Source organism: Megachile rotundata, chromosome 1 (assembly GCF_050947335.1).
Source record: "Megachile rotundata isolate GNS110a chromosome 1, iyMegRotu1, whole genome shotgun sequence".
Lineage (NCBI taxonomy): Eukaryota > Metazoa > Arthropoda > Insecta > Hymenoptera > Megachilidae > Megachile > Megachile rotundata.
This window is the reverse complement of record NC_134983.1, coordinates 24,532,374-24,558,205: the sequence shown is the minus strand read 5'-3', so window position 1 is coordinate 24,558,205 and position 25,832 is coordinate 24,532,374. Positions and strand designations below refer to the sequence as shown.

The window sequence follows — 25,832 nt, the reverse complement described above, 5'->3', positions numbered from 1 at the left end:
TTGAATTAGGAGGCACAAACTAGAACCGTTATTATCGATACTCGATCGGTGATTAAAGATATCTTATTAATTAGTCGGCAAGCTACGGATACGGGAGTCGTAGTACTATGTCGGTGGATAATACGGTAATAAAGTTAGCGTAGAAATTAAAATAGAGAGTAAGAAAAGGACGAAGCGCGGCTCGATTCTCTCGGTGCAGAGTAATCTCTCCCCATCGCACTTTCGCCATTCTTCCATTCACGCGGTCGAAGAAGAAACGAGCCTCCTTGTATACCATCCGCGTTTATCCGTGACCGACAGAATCGCGCGAGTACATTTTTTTTCTCTCCACCATGCACGTTAACGAACCTGAACTTTCTTTCATGGTCGCCTCTCGATTCTTCGCAGCCGCTTACCGGCTCATTTAATCGTTCGATCGTAACGATTTCGTACGATTAGTCGTCTCGGAAAGTCGGCAAAACGGAATCTGTGACGATAGCGTTTTCGATCACGATGAAAATTGAAAATGAAATCGAACCTTTCTCCGTTTTCCAACATCATCGGTGCGAGAAAGTTATTCGTTGAAAGCCACGCGATGACACGAGAGGTAGAGATATTGAACGGCGTATCGGCCTTTCGAAGAGATGTTCTGTTTCAATTTATCCTATCGTTTGTAGTAGGTGGCCATTTCGAATATGAGCTTCTATTGGACGCTCCGAGTAGACCATTCAAGAGAAACGTCTGGTTACAAATGCTCGTTACGCGATCCAATCTTTCCGATAAAGGATCGGGAATGTTAGGGACGTATAGCTTAACGTCTGATTTGCTCGATGGACGTTTCGACCGTAATTTAGGCTCCTTTCATTCGGATCCGTTTTAATTTTACCGACAAAGTGTTTCGCGATAACGTTACTTTTTTCTTCAGGACCAACGAAAAATTTCGTAATTTTAGAAATACCGAAATATCAAATTTTTTAATTAAAAAATTCGGAAACGACCATCGAAGAGTGACAGTGCTTCCCGATTAATCTAATAGGTCAACATCGGGAATCGAGTCGATCACGTTTCGCGAACGTCGAGCATCTCGAACGAAATATCGCGATTCGATATCGCCGATCGAGACAATCCCGCGCTTCCGTGTGCCGCGTTATGCAAAGTCTCTTTCTGTTTCTTCCTGCGCTCGTTCCCACGAATATCTTTAAGATCAGTGGATTTGTAACACGATTCGTCTCGTTAATTCTCTTCCCCTTTGCAACTCGCTCGTTTCTTCTATCCCAATTACGATATCAAAGAGATCTCGAATAGGTAAAAAAAAAGTTCTGTGAAAGAAGAATCGGTGCTGGTAAACACTCTGTGTCGTTCGCGAACTATTCATCCGTTCGATTTACTTTCCAATTTAATTTACTTCGGAGTAATGTACCGATCGGTACAGTGAGAAGGAATTTCATTAAAATTAATTAACAAATTACGATCTGACGAGGCAATCTTTGCGAACGAATGTTTTCTACGTTCACTGCACCTACCGAAGTTATTTGATTTCTTTGATAAATTTCACCGATTTCATAGAGGAAAAAGCTATCGGAAAACCGAAACAATTATCGTTACCGGTTTTGATTCGACGCTGTTGCAAACCACTGTAAAAACATACGGTTTCGATTGAAAATTGAATTTCGAAAGTACGTTACTTTTCTCTTTTTCGTTCGCGTTGTTGCGCGTAATACGGTTGTCTCGAATCTCCGTGTTCAAAAGGTTCAGGAGTTACGTACGAAGATTTCTTCTCGTTAGAAATTTCCGATTTTCTACATATCATAGACAGCGGTATTTAAACGAGATCGTGCACGGGTGGCACGCTCGCTTGCTGGCTTTGAGCGACAGAGAAGAAAAATTTAATTGAAACGTAGGATTTGATAATGAACGTAGAATATCCAGAGCGTGAAACGTGAACGCCGGAAAATGAGATGAAAAGCAAGGATGTTTTAACTCGTAACGTGAAATTCTGCAAAGTACAAACGATGCATCTTCCTTTCCTTGATTATCTTCGGCTTCTTACTTACAATTTCTTTTCCCTCGTAGTTAAAACAGACTGTAATTATCGACGCAAGCGGAACACTCGAAAAACTTCTTTGTAAATGCCGACTTCGTAAATCATATTTACCGTCAAAACGAATCGTTGAATCACCATAGCTCGTTAAATCTGCGCTGAATAGATGTTTCAGCGGAACAAGAATAAATTTCAACAAAATTTTCAGGATACGGCGTAAGATCAGCACCGACGAGAGAGCTCGACTCTCCCTTTTGTCCCGGTTTTTGCCTCTCGTTAACCTACCAATTACCTTCATTTTGCAATCTATAGCGATCATTATCGAACGATGATTTATAACTGCACGGACGATACCATAATTTCGATGCTCGGACGAGTTGACGACAGGCCCGTACGAACCGACGAAAACGACCCTTAGTACGTAAATAAGACGGAAGACATCGTTTAACGGACCAACAGTGGTCATTGAGTTAGATGGCGTTCTAGCAACGCAGAGAATAGTCACTTGTTAACTCGTCGAGAGTTAAAATCAAATGCTATTTAACGATGTTAATCAAACGTATCAGAATAAGTGAAAGAGATGCAAATGAGAGAAAAATGGTAAGATCGAGATAAGTAGAAGGAATCGGGGGAGAAAAATGAAGAGACCGATGTTGAACTTACCCAGCAGGATACGCGACCAGCTCGCTAGTTGCATCGCAGTCCAGGGCTGCATTGCTCGACACGGTTACGCCGAGCACACGTTCCAGCTTGATCTGCAACAAATCGAAAGCAAATTGATCGTTATCGCGATGACATTTTCAATTTTTAACTATGAAGCTGCCATTCTTAAAGTAACTCGCTTGAAAATATAACGCGTACAAGACGGACCAACCCAAAAATGGAATCCAAAATGGACCACCGTCGATGCTTTTTGCTTCGAGTTCTTTTTCCGTTGCAAATCGATCGAGTTGTACAAGTATATGTCCAAATTAAATTCGCGTCGAAACGTACATTTTCTGAAATGGTTGATAATTTTGGAAAAGTGAAAAATGTTTATAAGCTCAAGGAAGAAAAGCTTCGCAATCGGCAAATAACCTTGCGAATAATCAACGCCCATCTACGTCTCATTTTTGCTCCTAAGCACGTTCGTAATTAGACACTTTAATTACAAGAGACGGTAACTGCATGACCTCTCTGCTAAACAATACCTTTTCACGAGTATTGTTAACCGGCGCTGAGTGAAAATCGTGCGAAACACGACGAGAAACCCGTAACAGCGTGACAATCGGCGATCGACCGGTAAAGAGATTAACGAAAGCATTTATCGCGCGCATAATTGAACCATGGCTAATTCTATTCCGCGTAGAACGGATGCAACGAAAGGGCTAAGAAAGGCGAGAATATCTTTTAGGATTCGTGGAAAATTCGCTCGCTAGTAGGGCATCGATCCAAAATCGCACAATAAGCCAGAGTTTGCTAATACGGCATGCTTTCGTTTCTTTCTTTTTTTACACGGCTCAAGTTCAAAGAAACTCGACCGATCGATATCGGCAACATTGTGCCGAGTAACGAGGATGCTACCGTTCCAGCAATTTCCGCATTGGCCTATCAAACTTTTGTATTCGAAGATTCTGGGCCGAAAATCGGGGCTGGCGAGACGAGTAGAATCTCCGAAAAAATTGTTAACGAGTCTGATACTATCTACGCGGTACAGTTAATGACGCACCTTCTTCCGATAACGTATTAGATACAACCAACGATACGATCGATACGTCCTTACGTAATCAATGCGATGCCATGAATGAAATCATAACTATCGATCGATAGATCGAAACTGATAATAATTCGAGAGAATTGTCGAATAAAATTTCAAATAAGTAAAGTAACGTAATTGCTGCAACCGATGAAGGAAATCCCAACGATTCCCAATTAGATCAGATTTATATTTGGCATAAACTTCAACAGAGAACAACCAACAGACGATTACGCTCCGGAATACTGTGTGTTACCGCGCCGTTTCAAATCGCTAATTATCGTAAAGGCTACTTCATTGGATATTCCCGCGAAACATTAGCCTAATCTATCCATATAGCGTCACTATCGCGTCATCGCGAATTCTTCTTCAAGGTTTATTCCTCGAGAAAATTGCCGCGTTCCCTTAACTACGTTCGAGATAAAAAGGAAAAAGAAGATCGATGTTCCTGTACTCGCGATTGCATCACAACTGCTCTAGGCGATCGTCGTCCAGCTTCGAAGTCTTTCCGTCGTAAGATCCTGCCCGTGTACGTCGCCGGAAGTTACAGGGCTCGTATATGATCCGTGGAGAATCGAGATCGGCGTAGGCGTAGACACGAGGGGAGGCTCGAAGAGAGGAGGAGAGGATAGCGCGCAAATTACACCGGTGTATCCGAGCTACGCGACATTGATTCGTTACGCGGCCGACTAGTTCTCGTTTCGCGTGGGCGTCTCACCGATATTATTTACAGAGCATTGCTGCAAAAATTGGCGAGTAAGCATGGCTGATGGAACAATGCAGATTACCGCACTCTACCGTTATCAAATGTCATCCTAATAACATTTTCTACTCGTTTGAATCGTCGATTTTTAAATAGCGAAAATTACGAATCGTTAAACCAGCAAGTTTTTTCTATACATATATGTGCCACGAAGTTGGCAGAGTTCTTCTACTTTGGCCGAAGAGAAAAACAATACACGATGAACCGTTCCAGCTGTCTGAACTTTCTCTCGGGCAATTGCTTTCGAATACGGTAGCGTATTCGATCCAGCAAATCACTTAATTGGCCGCGACCAATCTCGAGGGACAGAGTGATACAGGGCAGAACAATGAGATCCGTGTACGACGAGACAAGAACCTTGAACGAAAAGTTGGCAAACAAGGCCGAGAAATAATTTGCGGCGAAAAGAAATTCGCTAACAAAATCGATGTATGCCTAAAACGATATCTCGCGATATCGGAGTAGAGAATGTTTGGTAAGTTTACTAAACGGACAAATGGACATCGGCTGGCCACATCCGTCGATAGGTGCTCACCGACGTCGTCGTTCGAGTCTCCGTGGAAAATGGTAACGAGCTGGATGTGGGCACGAGCACGCGTGCCACGGATTTCTGTCTACGTACATCTATGGTCGTTGTACCGAAGGTTTCGTAACGATCCCCGTTGCCGTTTCGCGGAACACACCAGCTGTAAAACGTACGAGTGTCGTAAGGTGCGCGAGATACCGGCTGCCACGCGGATGCCATAAAACAGCTGTAAAATCGTCCAAGGATACCTGCATACGAGATGCGTGCTATAAATTTCGACTTTTCCGATCGAGCGTCGCCGTTTTTCATCCGCGATCGATCCTATGCTCGGTTATCTAGCATATGTTCTTTCGAGTTGTGCCGTTTCGTTACGCCAGAGAAAGCGAAACGGTGAAACGGCACATCATGGTATGCTAAATTGTAAGCTTGACAAGTTTAATTAATCATGAGAACGTTTCTGCGACTTCCTCCGGTGCAACTTTCGCTGCGAGAGATACAACTGGTTATATCGCTATCGACGAACCTGTGGGAGTAAACGATTCTTCGAGTTGCTGATAAACAGGCATGACGATATAAAACGACGAATCCTCCTGTGCGCTTATTGTTGGTTGGGCATAATGCGTAACGAGTGTCGAGTATCGAGATCCGTGACGTAATGTTCATTCAACGTTTTCTTTAGCATGTACGTACTCTGTTAATAAGGCCGTAGTACGGCAGGGATCGTGAAATAATTGCTCCATGGATGGTAAATTATCCAAGTTTCGCGGAGATGGAAGCCCGTGCGCGTTGGCGGTATCGAGAACTCTATCGAATCGATTAACAATCGAATAACGCGATGGAACCGGTTACGGGACGCTTTTAGCGATGATACGAACGACGTCCTTGCGACGGGGAGAAGCATCGCATCGACGCGTTATTATGCGCATTAACCGACTTTTTGCGCGTTTCCTCGTTCGTTCTCGGACGGGTAGGCCCATCTTTGAGCCGTGTCCCAGCTCGTGATCGCGCGTCGACCGCTTCTTACGTCGGTTTTTATCGGGTACCCGTCGGCTCGAGCAGACCGCTTCCCAACCGCGCATAATTTCTTTACGACGAAAGGGAAATTCGTTCGCGGAGATTCGCTTCGTTAATTTTTCCGTGTTCCTGGCCCGACTCGTCGGCCATCCTCTCCGAGAGTTGGCTTTCCTCTTTGGTTAGGCGGACGGCTTTGTTCGAATGTAGGTTGTCTACGACGGTGTACGAGTTCGTTGCGACACGCGGCAAGGACGACGAATAAACGAGTCGTTTGCAGATTTCTGCAGGTGTAAATGCCTTTTGCGCGATGAGTTCACTACTGTTCTCAGCTACAGACTTTAACCCTTCGCTGCCGAGAACGCGCCTCGGAACCTTAGTTAATTTCGTTTTTCATATTCTCTTCTATTATGGGTATAAACGAGCATATTCTTATCTCGTTTATCTTTCAACGACATTACGACAGACTCATCCGTCTAACTTTACGTGCATTGCTTGCTTATCTTAAACGCTTTGATGGTCGCACGTTTCGAAGAGTCGTTGAATTTCATAATTAAATAGAAACCAATTTAAACGTGTTAGATGTTTCCTATATTAGACTTGTAGTTTAATACGAAATCGTATAGTTGTACGGTAGTATAGCGAAATAATGGAACAGCAAGTGTAGCATAGTGGCTCAGTGGAGTGGCGAAAGAGTGAAACAACAGCGTAGTCGATCAAAGTGGGAGCTTTAGATACCAATGATTCTGTTTGATCTTTAATGCCGAGCATCAAGATATTAAAGCGAAATAGTTAATAACGGAATATACCGTTATAATAAGAAATAATCGATAATATTCTCGCAACAGTACCGAAGTGACCTAGAAACAGATCGGGAAAACTTTGAATTTATCGAATGTTACGCTCGCTTTGGCTTCAACTGCATACCGATACGTTAATGTCCTTTCACCGTAACGATTCCGTACCATCAGGAACCGTCAAAGTTCCATTACTTTCTTAAACACGAAATAGAGCAAAGAAAATTCCTTCGAAAGGAAAACGTTCGCGTACCCAGCCTCGTTTAAAACGAATTCCATTCTAGATTCTGCTGTCGAGTTACGCCACGTGATACGTGTAGATGCCAGCTCGGTGATCCGAGAAACGCGTCCCGTTGCCAACGGCTCGAAATCGTGCTCCGGTAATCGATAAGCGATCGAAGAGACGGAAAAATCGTAGGAAAATCGAGGGTAGGTCGAGGAATCGCGTGTCGTACGTCTCTTCCTGGCAAGCCCGAATGATATGTACCTCTGTATTACTCGGTGTGCACTGACCGAGATAATGAGAGACTCGAACAACGTTTTACCGGTCGATACAATGAAAAGAATGCAGAATGGCACGATCCGTTGCAACGAGGCGGCAACTGCATGCTGCACATACGCGCGAACCTAAGCGAGCACGAGCCAAATACGGACTTCTGTTAAAGCGACTGCCTTCGTCGAAACGATCACCCTTTTGCCTTTCCCTACGATCGCGAAACCACTCAAAATAGATCAATCTTTCGCGTCCTTAATCGACCTAGATTACGCTCGATCGCATAGTTTCATCGAAACGAGTATCATAGATCGACACGATGACGCTGTAGCTAGGGTCGGTATAACGTCGGGACCTTGCCGAACGTAAAATACAGCACGTGGCGTTACAACGCGTGGAATTACTACTCGACGAGATACTATGCGTGGCGATGCTACGCTCCTGACGACGTAACGAGTATAATATCATGATATAACCACACCGATATATCTTTGTTACGTTTATGACTGATTTACCGACTTCATGATACAGTGCAGCAAACTGGATTGTTGTTATTATGATTAATGCTGTAGTTGACAATTCTCCAGTCGTTTCTCCTCGTCGTCGACATCCTTAATGTCGTTGCCGTTGTCCTTATCGCCGTAGATATCGTCTCTGCTGCTGCAGCTCTTATTGTAATTCGTCGTAGTCAGCGCCGATGATGTAAGGACATGAATAGTAAGTTTCGCAGCTCAGTCGAGTATTTTCAACGATATGGAAGCAACGTGGTTTGCAAACGAGTATTTTTACTATGTATGGAGAGACTCGTTTCTAAATTGAATGCCGTTTTCCTCTTGCGCAACGTAGAAATTGCTTTAAAAAGATCAAGTATCGAGCTTTACGAAAAATTTCGGGCCTATGAATTTTAGCACTAGTTGTCTAATAAGTCGACTAATCTCTAAGCTATGAGAAGAAAAAAAGGATATATCGAATTTCAAATTCCAAATTTTTCTTCACGAAATGGCGAATAATTAAATTCGCAATTAAACTATTTGGGAGTTACGCAACATTACACGAAGATGCATAGAGTTTAAATATAGGTTATTTATAAGAATTTTAACCACTTTCTCGTCCGTAATACTTTTTATAACTTCGACATTGGAAAAAGTATACCGTATTTCAATTTTTAATTAAGATTCCAATTATACTTTATAAAGCTGAAAATTTATACTTTATTCGAGTAATAAAATGCCGTAATTTTTTATAAATTTCTCTCGTGACACCATTTACGCGTTCAACATACGATTTCAATTTACGTTCGAATCATAACCGATAAAAGTGAAGAATCACGAAAAGAAAAGAACGAAATCACCATTTTGTCCGGGCAATTTTTTAACGCAAATAACTGTACCCTAGACTTACGTAATTCAACATGCTGCACGTTCACGCATAGTTAGTTGAAAATTGACGAAAGTTCGCGTTTAGCCGACGTGTCATCCTAGAAGATGACCAGGGAACAGGCTCGATAGCGGAGACGTAATTTGCGAGACTAATCGAATGGCAGCGTGACGAGCAGCAGCAGCAGCTTAGCTGGTGCATCGCGATACAACGCGCGATGATGTAATATACAACCGATGGAAGACAAGGTCTCCTTCGCATAATACGATGCCTTACGTAACACTAGCTTGGGTTTTGTCGGCTCTCAATGAAAACAGCCGAGAAACTTGGATGCTACGTAGCACGTTTTGTGCTTAAAGGTGTGACACTATACTCGCACAATATATTACGCGCGACTGCGACACACATTGCGAATGTACGCTAATAACCGAGACACGCCGTCAAAATTGTAAATTGAACGCGTAGTCTTTCCTTCTTTTTCCAATGCGAAGAAATACTTGTACGGGCATTATGACGTGATCCTAAAGAGATGATCCTAATGCTACGCTAGGTGTACCGAAATTTTAACAGATACCTGTAGATGTTTCCATGCGAACTTAAGGAAATTACACGGGGAACATAGGAACATCTTGGAGCGAGTCTGGAAGCGTGTTAAGGAAGTTCTAAGGAATTTAAAATGCCAGCGATTTAAAGACATAAAGACAATCGCACAAGTTTTAATTTCGGTGTTGACGCGCAACGGTCCTCTCGTATTTATGCCAAAAACAATTTGAAAAACTCGGAAACATAAAAAAAGAAAAACTGAAGAGCAATTTCGGTCGTATCGAGGGAGCACTTGCCAATGAACGAGTGGATTGGTTTTAAACTTTTACCGGTAGAAACAGAGCGTGCGCTGCAATTGCCAACTCTGAATGCGCGGATTGCAGCTTCTATCCACGCTATCGCTTAAATAGTTAATTACCATGCAAATTGTGCCCTTTAGTCGCTTCAACTTCGTTTCAGTTGGTAACGACTTCTAGAAAGTTCGACATGCTAGATTTCTCGGAACGAAATCGTCGACGAACTTGAATTTATTCAACAGTTGGCGAAAAAATTGTTGCAACAAGGATAAGCTTTTTTGCATACGCGCAACGTCGTAAATGGCGATTTGTCGCTGGAAGGTCGTCGCTTAATCGCGTTGCCGATAAATATTTATCGACAACGAACGTGAGATCTATGCGAAAAGGGCACGATAAACGCGCCTGATCGCGTGTTCTTTGATTTTCGTGATCGCCGAAATTTCAGCTATTTGCCTTGCTCTTCTCGACGAATAATAAATACTAGCAAAACTAACAAGAATAAATTTATCAAATATGTATACGCGCACATACGAGTGTCTTTAAATTACTTGAACAAACAAGAGACCATCGATTCCATGCACGGATATAAAGACAGCAATTTTATTCCCTAAAAAGGACAGATATGGTCGGACACATCTATAGTAGACGATAGATCAACGACTAAAAATGAAAGTCAAATTGCTACTGTATCAACGAGACGTCTTTTAAAGGTTAATCGTATTTGCTTCGAACGTGCCCAGTTCGAGATCTTGTTTGTAATTTTTTGAAAGATCTGCACGCCACGCGTGTCTTCGAAACGACGCGACAAATGAATTATTTCAGTGGTAATCTCGTCGTGCTAGGTACGCGCGTAGCAGTTTAATTAGCCTTTCAGCACGATAGTTGGGAACGAGTTTACAGATAAATATTTATCGCGAATAATTCTTTCGTTCTTGAGATCATCCTTCGACGTGTATCGTCGGTTACGAACGTGCTGTTGAACCAGTTTATGCATACAATTTTGCTTCTACTTTTACTTTTTCTCCAAGATTTATGCACTTTTCGTTTCGTCTTTCTCTTCCTTCCGAACAATTCGCGGCATATGTTTGACTTTCAACTAACTTTCAGCAACTTTATTTGGAGCTCTGATACAAGCTTTCTTGTTCAATGACACTATTACGCATTACACCCAAAATGGAAATACAATGAGTTTTTAATAACAAAGCGTATAATTTTGGATAGTACACTAAACTGCGCGCACAATTTCGGTTTTCAAACTCGTGTGTAATTATATTTTAGCTCTGGGTAAATATGAAGCTACATCCGTCTTTTGAAAGTTAACGAAGCAATTACTAAAACTCAGAAAAATTCTCAGGAACTTTGCAGCGTAATAAATACAAAACAGTTGGTTCATAAATCTATTAGCAGATCCAACAGAAATGATTCTTCTTTTCCACGGTACACTCGCGTGCAAATGCACATTCGAAAGCGTATAAATCGGAAAAATGAACGAGCGGCGAGTTTAGGAATGGATCTACGGTATTAATCCATTTATTCGTTTAAAGCAATACGGACAGAGTTTAAAATGGACGGCAAAGGTCAGGTCTGGCTACAAGGGAGATAGTTGTTTGGTAGTTGCATGCACGTACGCGTTACCATAGCAGATCGATCTAACGGGCTATTACGAGTTTCGTGCAAGACCGTTTTCCAAGCGACGTCGTGGCGTGTAAGCCACACCCTGGTACAGTTACACCGCATCGCCGTAGAATAAGAATACAAATAAGAATAAGAATAAGAATGAGCGTGTTGGTTAGAGACACGAGTCGGTCTGCACGAAGGTTCGCCGCGAGCTACATTCGTAAATTTACGCACGCCAACGCGATAAGCACCGGTTCGTCCGGTAATCTCGACGAATCGATCAATTTATTTCGCCGTTAATCGGAATCAAAGGAATCGCCATGATCGCGGACGCGTTTCTCCGGCTCTGCAATTACGGTATCACTGTTCTTCGTGCGCTTTCTGATACGGTTCAATTAATTCAGCAATTTATGAGCGGACCACACATCTTTGTACGCGAGGGAAATGAAATTGCAGTTATAGCGTAGATAACGATTAAGTAACGAGGGTTTTAAATACAGGTTAAACTGTTACAAACTCGATACGTGCTTCTGCTGATTCGGTAAGATATTCGATCCTTTAAGTACTTGCAAATTATAGAACATACCAATTATTCCCTTAACACGTTTACATTTTATAAACGTAGCTCGCCATACGAGAAAAATTGTAATTACAGTAGTAGAAAATAACAGTGGTTGACATTGTAAGACTCGAATCTTAAAAAGACTCTAAAGTAATACGATCTTTTTAAACGATTAGGATCGTTAAATTAGTAATTAGAACGTATATAAATAACGGATAGAGCGTTATTCTTGCTCGCGAAGGAAAGGTTGATTAACCTGAGTTAGACAGCTGCAATTAACTCTGAAAGTCGGAAAATTACTTCTGAACACTCGTGAGAATCGATCCAGTTTCGATATACACTCGGTAACGATCTCCTTTAATTGCTAACGTTTTCATAAAACCACGTTAACGCTTAAAAAAACAATAATCATCGTGTTCGCTAGTTATCGTAAACTGCGGTGCAACGAAAACTTCCTTAAGCTTCTTATCGTTTGCTTTCGAATTTAGTCGAACTTGGGAAAAACTAAATGAAAACAAGAAATGATCGATATTACACTGTCAATATCTCATGGTTCTCGATAAACATTGAATATTTATTGTCGACAAATACTGAAATACTGTCGATACTGAAATATTAAAAACCCCGGAATATTGACAATATACGTATCGCGAATTGATCGGTCGGAGTGGTCATAACGTAGCACAAAGACGAAAGAAAAAATTGTATCTGAAAGAACCTTTCTATTTCTTTTAACAGCTAGTCTCTTAATAACGTTTTTAAAAACTTCCAACTCTCGCTCGAGAACCTTGTCGGAGGCTTTCGAAATACGCGTAACGAAACTCGATAGAAAACGAGGATGATAGAAAAAAAGAAAACAGGTTGAGCTCGAAGCTCGCTATACGGGTGATAATAACGAGCGCGTTGCGAGATGCTGGTGTAATGGCTTTAATTTATGTTAAACAACCTTATATGGGACGGTAATCTCATTGACCGCGAGAAAACTATGCGAGTCGCGCTATAACCCGTATTCTTTGTCCAACGTTTTACCAATTTTTTTTTTTACCGACAAGAGAAATAACAGCCGTGCGGTACCGTTACATCTCCTCTAATGGTACTTTTAATTATAATCTATAATTGACTATTGTTTACAGCGAGGTCAAGTTAACCGCTTTAACGAGTACGAGTATGCTTGTAAGCCAGGTTACAAGGTTGTGCTTAATGGGTCAGTAGAAGGTTAACGTTTTTAACCCTCCTTCGGGTTATAGTAACAAAATGGTTAAACTAAACACGCGTAATGCGCGTTAATTACCCTATCGCGTTTTCGAATACTGCGAATGGGTGAATGAAACGATAAACCGCGCTTCAACGATACAACGGCCTCGGGACAGTACTTATGCAGATAAGGGTAATCGAGTAGCGTTTTCCTAACAACTGTATTCTTATATTCTTAACATTAAATGGATATTGAGTAAAAGTGGAATGAAAGTGCAGCGGATGTATCATAACTGTAACTTTCCATAATTAAATACTATGATTTAATTTTTCGGTCCAGATTGAAACGTTTACCATAAAGTTCGCGTGACACGAACAATATTAAAATAAATCCATCGTTTTTACGTATCGTAACTTTACCGTTATCGCACAGAGTACATCACCTAGAAACCTCCATTGCTACAGACATCGGTAGTTTGGGGACTATTTAAACTTGCCATTAACTCGTAGTCCAGCCTTTGTTTGCATAACATTTTGTCCTCCTTTCTGGGACACGCTGTACGCAGAGCTTCGAACGAACAGAAGCGTGGTTTTTATCATTTAATTAGGTCGAATAACGAACAAATAGCAAGTATTAATTATCTTACGAGTTACCGAAATTAATTACGTCCGTTCTAACAACTAGCGACTGTTCGAGCTATCCAAATGACCGTGCTGAATTTACAATGATTCTATTGAATCCACAAATATATGTATGTATACGTACATCGTAAGCTGGGATGCTCTCTTTGTCCCGAATGATGGGCGAGCTGTTCCTCGGCGCCATCAATGCCATTTTTCCGGCAAAATTTAATCACCGTATTTCACTGATTTTTCACTAGCGCGCTAACTATTGTTCACAGCGTTTCGTGTCGCCTTTCTCGGTCACCAGTTGAATACCCCTAATTTCCCGCATTTCTCGTCGTTTCCCTTCGGTGAACTTTGCTTTCCCTCTCAAATAACAATCGCAACATCGCGAGCAGATTTTATTCACGGTCACGAAATCCCACACGATGCAGTCTTCCTCCCTTTTTCTTCTCCTCGGCAGAACACCGACTACGTCACGAGCGAACTTTGATTTTTGTTTCATCGAAACTGTTCACTTGTTTCTTTCCTCGAAGCGTAGATGCTAAAGCACTTTTAAGTCTCACGGGGAGTCATTAAATTCTACGAGTTTTACAAACAGAAAAATCGTTGATTTCTATTTTATCGTGCAGTGCATCGATGTTTTTGTACCATTTCTAAATACCAAGTACGTTCATCACGCTCGATGCAAGCGTACCGTTAAATTGAAAGTCGAGTCAGCTCAGAATTAGCTAAAACCTTGTCGATATCCGTCTCGAGGAACGGTGTATCGATCTTTCGAACAGATATTAATTGTCATCCGAAGTACTCGTTTACTAGACTCGATACTTGCTTCGATTCGTCTCCCAACGATTCTTTCGGCTAAAAACCATCGATTTCGACTTTGCAGGATCACTTTATGATTCCACGCTTATCAGATGCTCTTTAACTTCAAAGACGATCCGACGCGTTTAATCGATTCTCTAAGCAGCCGCGAACAATGCTAATAGAATGTTTTATGGAAACAGTGCATCGACTTCGTGCAGTACATATTCGTTTCTAAGATAATTAACAGGGCTTATAGAATGCCTTTTTAAATGAATCCCTGTTAAAAGGCAATTAGAACAATTCACACGATATTCGAAGCGTTCATAAAAATCCAAGATACTTCTCTCTAATTAGAGACTGATCGATGTTCGTTTCGCGTAGCGGTGCAATGCCTTCGTCCAGATTTAGATTTATCGTTTCTCACTTATTTAAGGCATATTATCCGAGTGAATCGCTGCCAAAGTTCGATTTTGAACGATAACGACGTAACTACCTATAATGTAATATTCTCGCAGACAGATTTTTATCGATTATCGTCGCATGGAGCAGGACATCGACTTCGTCCAACGGATTATCGGTTTGTCGTTTATTCCTTAATTCGCACAAATGGCGCATCCAGGGTGAAATTTCCGCTATAAAGGTATCTTGTTCGCGTAACGCAACTAAACTTGCACTGTACAAGTCGATGGTTAACACGCTCGATCACGGGGTAACGGGTACAAATATCTCTCGATCGCTTAATATTACACGCTCGAGTCTCGAAGCGTAAATCGCTATTAAATTATTTTGCGGCGTTCACACCACATTTGTCGAGTAAATCGTCATTCGTTTAATCCGCGGCATTTCCTCGTCCATCGATGAACCATAGAAGTTTCGTCGATCCCTGTTTCGCCAGTGACTTCATCGAGTAAACGTGCATCCGTCGTTCCGAGCCGATATTAAGCGTTTGTGCGTTTAGCAGCCACGAGTAATACAAGGTGTCCAAGTAGCACCGAGTGCATTACCGATCCGAGTTCAGTTCAAAGGATGATCCATGGTCGCGATAGTTCCAATCGGCGGCGTTCCGTCGCGTTCGCGTTCCGCTCGACGACGAATTTCGTTTACGTCGAGTCGATAACGTCGTCCCAAGACATCCGAGCACGTTCTTTCTCTCACCGTGTAGAAGAGCACGCGTCGCGATGCAGAGTCGAACGCTGCGGCCTGATTGCGCAACGGCTCGCTTCGAATCGCGGTAATTGCTCGCACGAGTCCTCTCGCGACCGCTAACGAGCCTTGGACGAGCAACGGAGATACAAAAAAAAAGGGGATGGAAGAGGAGAGGAGAGGAGAGGAGAGAGAAAAAGAGAGACAGAGAGAATCGAAGGAAGAGCAACGGAGGACGTCCGACTCTGAACTGAACCGTTCTCCAGTTTGACTCGTCTGTTCGACTATCACGCATCCCCACTCTTCGTGGCTGTAACCTACCTGCCACTTGCCAGGCCTCTTCGAACGATGCCCATTCGATTCTCTTTCTCTTCTTGGCTTATCACCTACCGCGCTATTTTTCTTCGTCTTTTTCATTCGCTACTTTTTTCACTAATTTCAACGTACGTGGGTCGCGACTAACACCCTACTGACACGAAAAGATCGTTCCTCGTTGCTTGGAAAATATCGTAGTCGTGTACGCGAGTTTCTGGGTTGTCGGTGATAAATCAGGAGAAAATGAAAAAATTCTTTTCGCGATTACTTTTACATCTATCGCGGAAGCGTGCACGTTTCAACGAGTTTATTACAGCGATTTGTTGACGCTTTCATTTTCCGGACACGAACAATTCGTAAAGTAACAGCTGATCGATTGATCTGTAATTTGTTTAAGTTCGAAATCGTATGCAACGAGTTTCGCGAAAGATTTGTTCGCGAAGGCGCTTTGACTTTTCACGATTAATCTCAATTAAACCACAAACACCATTCCCAATTTCATCCTATGAGATGTGACAAAGTGTAATAGCTGTCCGACATAGCGTTCGATGATTCAATTACCGAATTCTCGAAACTTTAAACGTTACTCACGCGGGGCTGTTAGCGTTGGGATCCTGCCGCGACGTGGAATGAAAATTTTTCTTTCCGTGGTTGACTCTGTTAAGTATTCAGCTGCAATCCATCGACATTCCATCTCGCAGTCGCCGCGAGCTGGCACCCACGTGCGCATTTTTATCTCGACCACTGTTTCGTGCTTCTCCGTGTCTTTCAAAACGATCGCCGATCACCAATACGATTTCCTTCCCAGATGGAACATTCTCGGCTGTGTTTGTTTATGCCAGAGCGATACGTGGGCACTCCACATGTCCTCGAGCGCTCAAGTCGGCGAATACGAAATTTCCACCCACATACGTGAAACGATTTTCATTTCTCATGGGTGACGGGCCTCGCCGTAATTCGTTAAATTGCAGCTAGTCATTTTCGACGATGACGATTTCGAAATTGTGCATCATCGACGAACTTAACGTTCAATGTAATACCAACGGTATTCGACATTTTATCGATGTAACTGGAATTTCACGAAGAATCACGGAGCTCGAGAAACAGCAAATTACTCGCTCGCGAAAGAATTCGAACAGACAGAATGGTTGCTGGAGGTTTCTTACGGCCCCGTCTGCTCCCATTCCTGCCTCAAAGGATTGTTTACTCGCTTCAGGGTGCGACAAAATTTCAAGCTGTCAACGCGTTATTAATGCATCAGCGTCGGTAGGAACAAACGCGCTTTGTTTTCTTCCGACGCAACGCGTTTGAAACGTTCCTCGCAACACGTCCGGTGAAATTCGCGAACAAGAGCAGAACAACTCGAATTGTAGGCTATCGAATCAAAGGAAGAAAGTAAAACTCCGAAAGCGAGATTGCGATGCCAGATTGAAACGGTCTACGCAACCGGTGAATCTCGACCGAACGAACGAAAACCGGAACGCCAAATATACATATAGACATTCTCCAAAAACTACCGATTCTCCGTGTCGAGAGACCGACGAGTTCTATGCTCTTCCTTTTCGAGATAATAATGCTTCAAAATCAGAGATCAAGAGTATCGACGCTAGATCGTCGATCGCCCCGAGCGAACACGGTTCATCAAGCTCTTCGTCGTAGTGCTCCATATTTGTTCCAGTACACTCGGACATGCACAAGTTTTAATGGATTCAGAATAATTCCGGAGGAAATTCTAAGAGCTCTAATTCCCTAAAAAGCGAGGAAAGCCCGCGTGGAGTGTCCGTATCTACCTTCGTACACTTACTTATGCAAATGCAGATAATTAGCACAATTATGATTAGCATGCGAAGTAATCGCTTCGCCTAAGTTTCAAGTATACGTTTTTTCAAACACCTTGTAGACCGCAGATACTCGAAAAATTTATACGCGTACGAAAGCGAAACCGTGATTTCGTGGATTTCTCGTTGGAACGTGGGTGGCTACCATCGAGAGAATGTACGTACTTGAGAAACGTCTGGCCTTAACGAACGAGATAGCCAAATTACGTTTTCGTCGTCTCGTCACAATTGATGTAATTCTTTCGGGTGACTAACAATGTCGTGCGATACTTTCGCTCTTGAATGCATAATTTACGACGTGTCTGGTTATAATGAAAGATGGGAGAAGTTACGGAAATACTCGAAGCAACGCGATGCGGTAACTTTTAAAGGACAAGTTATCCTTTCGACGAGGTGCAAAAATATAATCGATCGAGTGACGCGCGAAAATGAATGACGCGCGTACGAACGATTAACGATGAACAAACTACGTCAACTGTCTCCACGCTTCTCGCGTTAAGCGATATGCAATTGCCGACGACCACGTATCGGTATGCAAATTTTTACGATGTTGCTTTAAGAGGTTCACCGAAAACGTCGAGCAACCGAGAACGGTTCGATTGCATCACGAGGCTAAATATCGCAACGATGTTCTTTGCGCGAACACGCCCCTTGATTGCGAACGTCGTTGTTAATTACGAAAGTAGCCTAAATCGGAAATCCAACGGGAGATTAAATTTATCGTTGCTTTTAATACTACTTTCGAATCGTACAAACGTAAAAATATGTAATTAGAGTAATTTTCACTATCACAGAAAATATATAACGCGCACGGAAATGTATTTGCATCGAGTCACCGACAACAAAGTTTATCTGTCACGCTCGCAATTCTTACATTTTATAACGAATATTATAAAGTTTATATGTAGATAAAAATAAATTTGCACGGCCGGATACCGTAAGGATTGCGTACAGTAAATCCTGTGCAAGCGATAAAACGTGTAAGATCTTGTTTCGTCTAGATCATGAAATATCTCGATTAATCCTGACGAAATCTGAATCGTGTCTCTATCGTGTATTTTGCCAACGTTGATTCGCGTCGGTAGTTCAATTTTAGCTACCTTATTATCGTATGTAATACTATTTATCGTAAAAAAAAATTGATGAAAAATGGACTCATGATTTTGACCGGCAGCGTATTTATCAATGGACCCGAGAACGTATACAGATATACGCTTGCCGCAAGTATTAATGAACGAGTAAGATACCTAGTCACAAGTTCCCTTTTCGCAGTTATTAATGGACGCGCGAAAGAATGTACGCATAGGATGTTACGTAGGTATTACGCTTTTCGTAGTTATTAATGAACGCGTGAACGCGTATATACACGCTAGAGAGAGATATAGGGGATCCGAGAGTACTAGAGGAAAAATATAGACGCGTAAGTTGCATCGAACCGCTATTTCGGTAACGGCGAGCATGCGACACGCTGCCAGTATCCGTAATCGATCGGACAACGAACTTCCACAGCGTAGAAGCGAGAACGAACTCGAGCAAATTGACGGTGGAACTCGCACGACCAGAATGGAGCGAGCGAATAATTAATTCAAGCACTGATCTTCGCATCCGTCCCGTGAAAGCAACGTCTCTTCCGCTTCCGCGGTCGGAAATCGCTTCGATGGCTCGTTATCGGCCAAGACTCGAGCTTCTTTAATTACGTATTCTGTCCTTGTCGCGAAATTTCCACGAAATCTACCGTTTTATAGCACGAAAATGTTCCTCTTATTTACTCCGTATGTTCGACGCTTTATGTTAGAACTTACGCGTTAATTTTTAATTGTTCGAACGAGTTTACCCAACGCAAATTTACTTAACCTCCTCGTTGCGCTACGCTTTAACCGAAAATTGTTCACCGCGAATGGGATGTTAACTCTCGACTATTACGATAATACAATAAAAACTTGTTCGTTTTCGAAGAAGGAAACGATCGGAAACAAAATGAGATAGCGATTAATAATGTCTACTTTCCGGACATATTTTGAGCGGATAGAATTATTATCTAGATCGTAATAACCCGTTCGAAGCTAATTCTGGCAAGTTTCCAGTCATCGATATTGTTCGAGCTTACGTCTCGGCAGCGGAGAATAAAGTGCAGACAGGTCGCGTGATAAGAAGTAATTTTGTTAAAACCCACCGCAGACGAGTAGTAAAAGCCCGTGGTAGATAGGAACGGACGCGAAAGGGCTGATAGCAAGCATAGGTGTGTCCCTTATTAGCCATTAACCTGCGATGTAATAAACTCTAAAAGGTTTACCGAGCTATCTGACAGACATTAAGAAACACCTCGCCTCGTCTCGGATATGCATTTCTATTCACCCGAGTTTGCTTTATAAATTCACCTTTGTCTCCTCCCATTCAATGGAGCTAAATTATCGCGTTCGTCCAACACGCGTTATTCAGCGATAGAAAATTAATTAAATTTCTTTGCGATTAAATAATTTCCTGTCAAACTTCTAATCCGTCCAAGTATTTAAAAGAAGCGTGTACGTGGTATAGAAGTAAAAAAATGTTACGGAGATCGCGAGGTAAGATAGGTAAATTAATTCGTAAATAAGCCGGCACGGAGATCAAAAGATCGGTCGTTAGGAGCGTCGCGGAAGAATAACCGGTGTGCCGTACCGTTAGACAAAGCCGGAAGTTGTAACTGCCGATGGCCATCCGATTCTCTATGTTGCAAGCTTTCGAACAGCCATGTTCGATCTGTCGAAGCTTATCCTTCAGGAATACGTAGGAACATTATACGAAATTGAATCGTACAGTTCGCAAGCTTCTCCGGTATCGGAAATCTAAGCATTCGTTATTCCTCGAATACGTTCAACGTGAAAATCATTTTCGACCCAACATGGAAATTATGCAACTTCCAGTGCGTTTTCGTTAATTTACAATCCGCGTTGTACATCGTAGGAAAGTATTCGTAACACTGTAATTATTAAACGTTTGTATTATAGCGAGGAACGCGGTCAATTGCATAATATGATTTTCGAGAATGTTTAATTAGAACCGAACATAAATTTGAAAAGACAAGAGACTTTTTCGATCGGAAGACGAAGGAACACGTTGTCGGACGGGTGAATGGCATTGGCCCTTTCGAGAAAAAGTAAAAGCTGAGGATACAGGGGCCGAAGTGTGTCGAACTCGGTCAACGACCTGTACCAGCTGCGACCGGTACACCTGTTCCACGACTGCATCGCTAATGAATTTGTTCGATTCCTGATCGGACAGAAAACGGGTTCCAAATTCGAGACCAACTTCCGACTTTCCGGTGAACTTCTCGTTTCTGTCGCGCAGCTGCCGTTCGTCGCTTAATTGCAAAAATAAAAACTACCCGAATATGCGAGACAATAAACACCTTTGACATTTTTCCACGATTAGTGGCAAAAAGTCGAGGGGCATTCTAATTGAATGAACTTTTAATTGCGAAGTTTATGGAAGCTTTTATCGAAGGTAACGAAACACGACGAGTTTTCTTTCGAGTGGATCGTTAGAAGGAATAATAGAAAGCGACGGGGTCGCCGAAAAGATTAGCGAGGACAAACTGGTGAACAGCTTGGAGCTGATAATTCTCGGCTTTCCGCCCACGCGTTCATTTACACACAATCCTGATTTCGGAGTTCGCGTGGGCGTTCCACGGTTTTTTCACTATCGGAACACACTTTAAGCCTACCTTCTATGTCTACTTTCGAACCTAAACACAATTATTTGCTTCGAAACCTTCCAACCACCTTTTTTCAAAACCTTGCAATTCGTTTCGTTTAGTAATATTTTTCATGAAAGCTAGCTACTCGTTAAGCGTAATTGTTATATCGATTTGAAACTTGACACGTTTTCGATATGACCACGCACATTTTTCATTAACACTTTCGATGCTTCGAAATATGACGTATCGTACGCAACAACTAGGGTTAAATACTTAATCGAATCGAATTCGTTGATCACCGACAACCGCCATGGTGGTGAATGTATTACGGATAGATCAATCTAAACTTTCAATCTGCGGTATTATTAATTCCTGGTATCGAACACCGATGGTATTGAAATTATTCGGTCAATCGTATTGAACTTGATTCTAACCTAACCGAATATCTCGAGCGTTCTGTCTAATATCGGACACGATAGCGACACGAAATTAATCAGAGAATAAGAAAATCTTTATTTTGGTGCTTCCGAAAAGAAACAAGAGTAAAAGATAACGATAGAGAGAATAAGAAACCTTGCTGTTTAACTTCGATAATACCTTGATACTTACGAGTGCGATAAAACGAAATAGTACACGCGGTAATAAAAATCAAGCACCGGGTTAATTATCAGCCTCGAGTTACATAGTGTTTCGTGTAACCGAAAGGAGGCGCCTCTCGTCGTAATCCCTCGACGTGCAGCGTCCACTTGGTAAAGAAGATTGTCCGTTTATCGGCGACCACTTGTTTCGAATGATCATGAATCAAGTACACGCTATTTGTACTCGTTGCGAACTATACTAAATAATCGTCTCTCAGAAATGGAAAGGTAATTTCTTCTTATTAGAGTTGCTCTTCAATCGCTTTAACTCGTGTAACAAATATGGTATTATACACAATACCGACCCTTTACGTTTCTTGGCTATTTTGAAATTTAGGATAAAGTTTTACTGACTTTGGGATTTGTAGAATTTGTAAGAAATAGTAATGCCTTTCGATAAAATATCCTAAGATGAGCATGCAGGTAGAGGCTGAACGAAAGAGGAAGATGGTACAGGATGATAGGCGAAAACCGCTGTAGAACAGATGCAACGCGAGTGCAACCCGATCCGCGAGGAGTTGCTCCTCCGTCGAGAGGGAAAGCGAGGAGGAAGCGAGCGAACGAATTTTCCGCAAACTCGTCTCGAGAGGACACCTCGAGTCGCAACGCGAGTGCATACCTGCCTGTCTACTTTGCCAACGCGATCGAACCAACTATGATCGAATCTTCGAAAAAAGGAGACTCCTAACGTCGTGACGTCAATCCGGTGCAGCTGCATCGACAGGGATGCATAATGCGCATCCGGCATGCATCGAGAAATCGACACGGTCGAGCTACGTCTATTGTCTTCGGCTAATCTGGTATACAGGTTCTTTTAAAAAAAAAGATCTACAGATATTCGCACTTACGACAGTAACAATTAATCCGAGAAAATCCACTCGTATCTTCCGTTATATGTTGGTTAAGAAAATGGTAAATTACACGAGCCGATTAAAAAAAGTTATATAAATTTTGAATATGTGTAGAACATGCGAGTTACTGTTCATGAATTAGAATATAAGAACGCGCGTCTTATTCCAAAAGAAACGCGCAAACTTAAATAAACATCTACTGGATTATCCTTCCTGAATTACAATTCAAGCGTATTTTATGTTGCATACCGAATAAGAGAAGCGCAGCAACTGAATCGTATGCGCAGAATGTTTCAAAAGCGACGTACACATTTAGAAAAATTTGAAAGAAAATGAAAAATGAAAGATATTTCATTTCTCAATTTTTTTTATTAAGATTTCCCAACAAAATCGTTCCATACGCATAAATATATCTGGCACTTGTAACTTTTTCGAGTACAGTTTTTGTCTCCTCCTCGACGATTAATGATTCTTGTCAGCTACAAGACACATTTTGCGTCGGAGTAGCTCATACCGAATAGATTAAGGCGCATTAATCTCCGAGCAGAAGTTTTCCCGTGACAGTACGCGGAGACAAAGAGAATGTCATTAACGCGTACTCTAACGAATGAATTGCAAACAAGGAAACGAAAAGCGGTTTCCGTTTGACTTACCCTGTCCTGAATCCTGACGTTCTCCTGACCTCTTTTCAGGCTAGGAGCCCGTAGGACTTTGCTCGTAACTGGTGGTTCCATCATGATGGTACAAGTTGTTCTCTCGTCAGGAGTTCATTCCTGAAGGAGACTCGGTTCTCTCACTTCATGTTCTGAAAGCAGAAAAAGACGCACGTTTTACGATGACTCGCGTTAACGGGTATCGATGGTAGAAGCGCTAATTTGTCGGTGAGAAACGTAACCGTAGAACACTCCTCGAGAAGAAGGCGCGCGTAAAAGATCGCGGATCTTCCTCGACAATCGCGATTCATGTTCGTGCAACGTTCCCAGAGTCGTTGGTAAGGGACAATCAAGGGGCGAGGTCGACATTCGAGGAATCCCTTGGCGAGGAGTTAGCTCCTTGTACCTGTTCCTGGTACATTATCTTCCGTTAACTCGCGTGCATACCGTTATCCATTCCTCGCGTTCGCAACCACCAGCTGTACCGGTCGAGCTGGAATTTGCGCGTAGGTCTCGATCTCCCACGATCGAGAGACACCAACTCTCCGACACCTTTACGCTTACTCTTACTTTCGCCCTGCTATTTACCGTTCATTCGATCACCCATCGTTCTTCCACTTTTTCTTCCGAATCCTCAAAGTCCCACGATTCAAAAATCTACTTTAAAATACTACGAAAGCTCTAGAGGACCATTTCCAACTTAATACGAATGTAGGTAGGATAACGCCGACCGTGAACTATAAGAAAGTTTCCGTGCTAGAGCAACCGAGAGAAGGGATACGAGTACGGCTTCCATCGTCGACAGAGAGCTGTTTAACGCGACACGAAATCAATAAAGCACGATATTAACCCCTCGTTTCTTACAGCATCGTCAGCAACTAATAAATCGACGGAGACTACCGGGAGGAGAGTGTTCGAGGCAGAGGAGCACGAGATAGATACTCGTTCGAATCTAATACATCCTCTAAAAGTCTACTTTTGGCAACTACTCTGTCGCACAAGCGAATTAACGAATAATCGTCGTCATGAAAGTATTTTATTTAAATAGTATCTTACACAGTTGTCGAGGAATAAGCGCAATTTCATGGTGCTAGAAAGTAGCCAAAGTATTAACCAAAGTTTCAAAGTTATCGCGATGAAAGTGACGTTGCGAATCGAGTTTGTAGCCTGCGAGCCAACTAGCTTATCGGCAAAAAAAGGACTACAAGGAATCGTAAAAGAGAAAAACGCGCGATAAGAAGAAAAATGAGCGATGTATAGTACCAGCGTGTCTTGGCAATTACCGGGAACGTTCTAGTATACGCGTTTTGCGAGGTTCTTCGTCGCAAGGATTTATGAGCTGCAAAGACAAGCTGGAAGAAGGTGCGAGCTGCGTCGTTAAACGCGTCTTTAACAGACCGTTGATGAGCTTTGTCCATTAATACGTATCCGATGTCCCGTGTTGCTACGATGAGAAGGAGTTGGCCCGTGGCCAAATATTCGAAAAATCGACGAAACCAAGGAGCTCACGGTATTTAGACGGGATCGGGTATCGTCGATTCGATGAGAGTCATGCTCTGTCTTCTGCTTTTACAGCTTCTGACAAAATTCCTCGCGTTAACTAGCGAATACCGATTTTATCGACGATACCAGAATTCCGCGGTACGATTCACCTTTTAGACTCGAGGTACATTTTTTAGGAGAATAATTTGTAAAATTTATTCGTCGCTTGTACGATCTATACTCTCCGTGACGACGCAAAAAGCCGTGAAAGGACACGATACGTGTTCCTACATACGATATCGTAAGAATGAACGCGATGTTTCTGATCGGTCGATGAAGAAAACGTAGCAAGAAGTTGTCCGTCGAAGGATCGACTTTGAGTCCTTTCCTCTTTAATGCGCGACTTCCTGTTTCTCGATCGGCCTATCTCTTTCCGATGGAAGGATGAAAAAGTTGGCGAGGTTACATCGACGATATAACGAGTACGAACTCGGTATTTTATATCCACGTTTGGCATCGATTCAAAAAGTCCACGTTTCTACACCAAAAGCTACTAGTTGTTAGGCTCTGTTACAATTTAGAAACGCCTTTCGTGGTAGATGCAACTGTTCTCGATTTAACGATGCTACCGCTACGTACAAAGTTTGTAGAATGCGCAAGACGATAATATTCGATAAGTTCTAAAGATAGGAAACAGAAGATTTCGGTGCAAGGTTACATCGTTTCCGAGGAAGCTGATCGAAAGAGTTACGCTTCGCGATCTTTTTACGAATCATTGCCTTCGATAAATTCAAAGTGGAACTAACTAGAAGCCGTCGATCAAACGGTTCACGATTCGAATGTCATCGATTGCCTATTCGTCATTGAAGGC

The 25,832-nt window shown here is 42.3% G+C and overlaps 1 protein-coding gene across 14 annotated transcripts in view; it reads right to left on the bottom strand.

The window, feature by feature from the left end:
- The window catches only part of Wdr62 (WD repeat domain 62), an 80,715-nt gene that overhangs the window by 28,659 nt on the left and 26,224 nt on the right, over nucleotides 1-25,832 (bottom strand). For 11 of the 14 annotated variants that reach the window (XR_013038311.1, XR_013038312.1, XM_076532268.1 and 8 more), the window contains 2 exons: nucleotides 23,480-23,631; nucleotides 2,684-2,775 (listed from right to left, as the gene is read on the bottom strand). Coding sequence is in view for 12 of the 14 variants with exons in the window: in XM_076532268.1 (XP_076388383.1) it covers nucleotides 2,684-2,775; nucleotides 23,480-23,563 (176 nt within the window). In the remaining 2 variants the exon portion in view is untranslated. Of the gene's footprint in view, nucleotides 1-2,683; nucleotides 2,776-8,746; nucleotides 8,774-13,700; nucleotides 15,765-23,479; nucleotides 23,632-25,832 lie in introns of those variants that run through there. The other 3 variants (XM_076532237.1, XM_076532248.1, XM_076532253.1) reach the window with 3 other exon arrangements.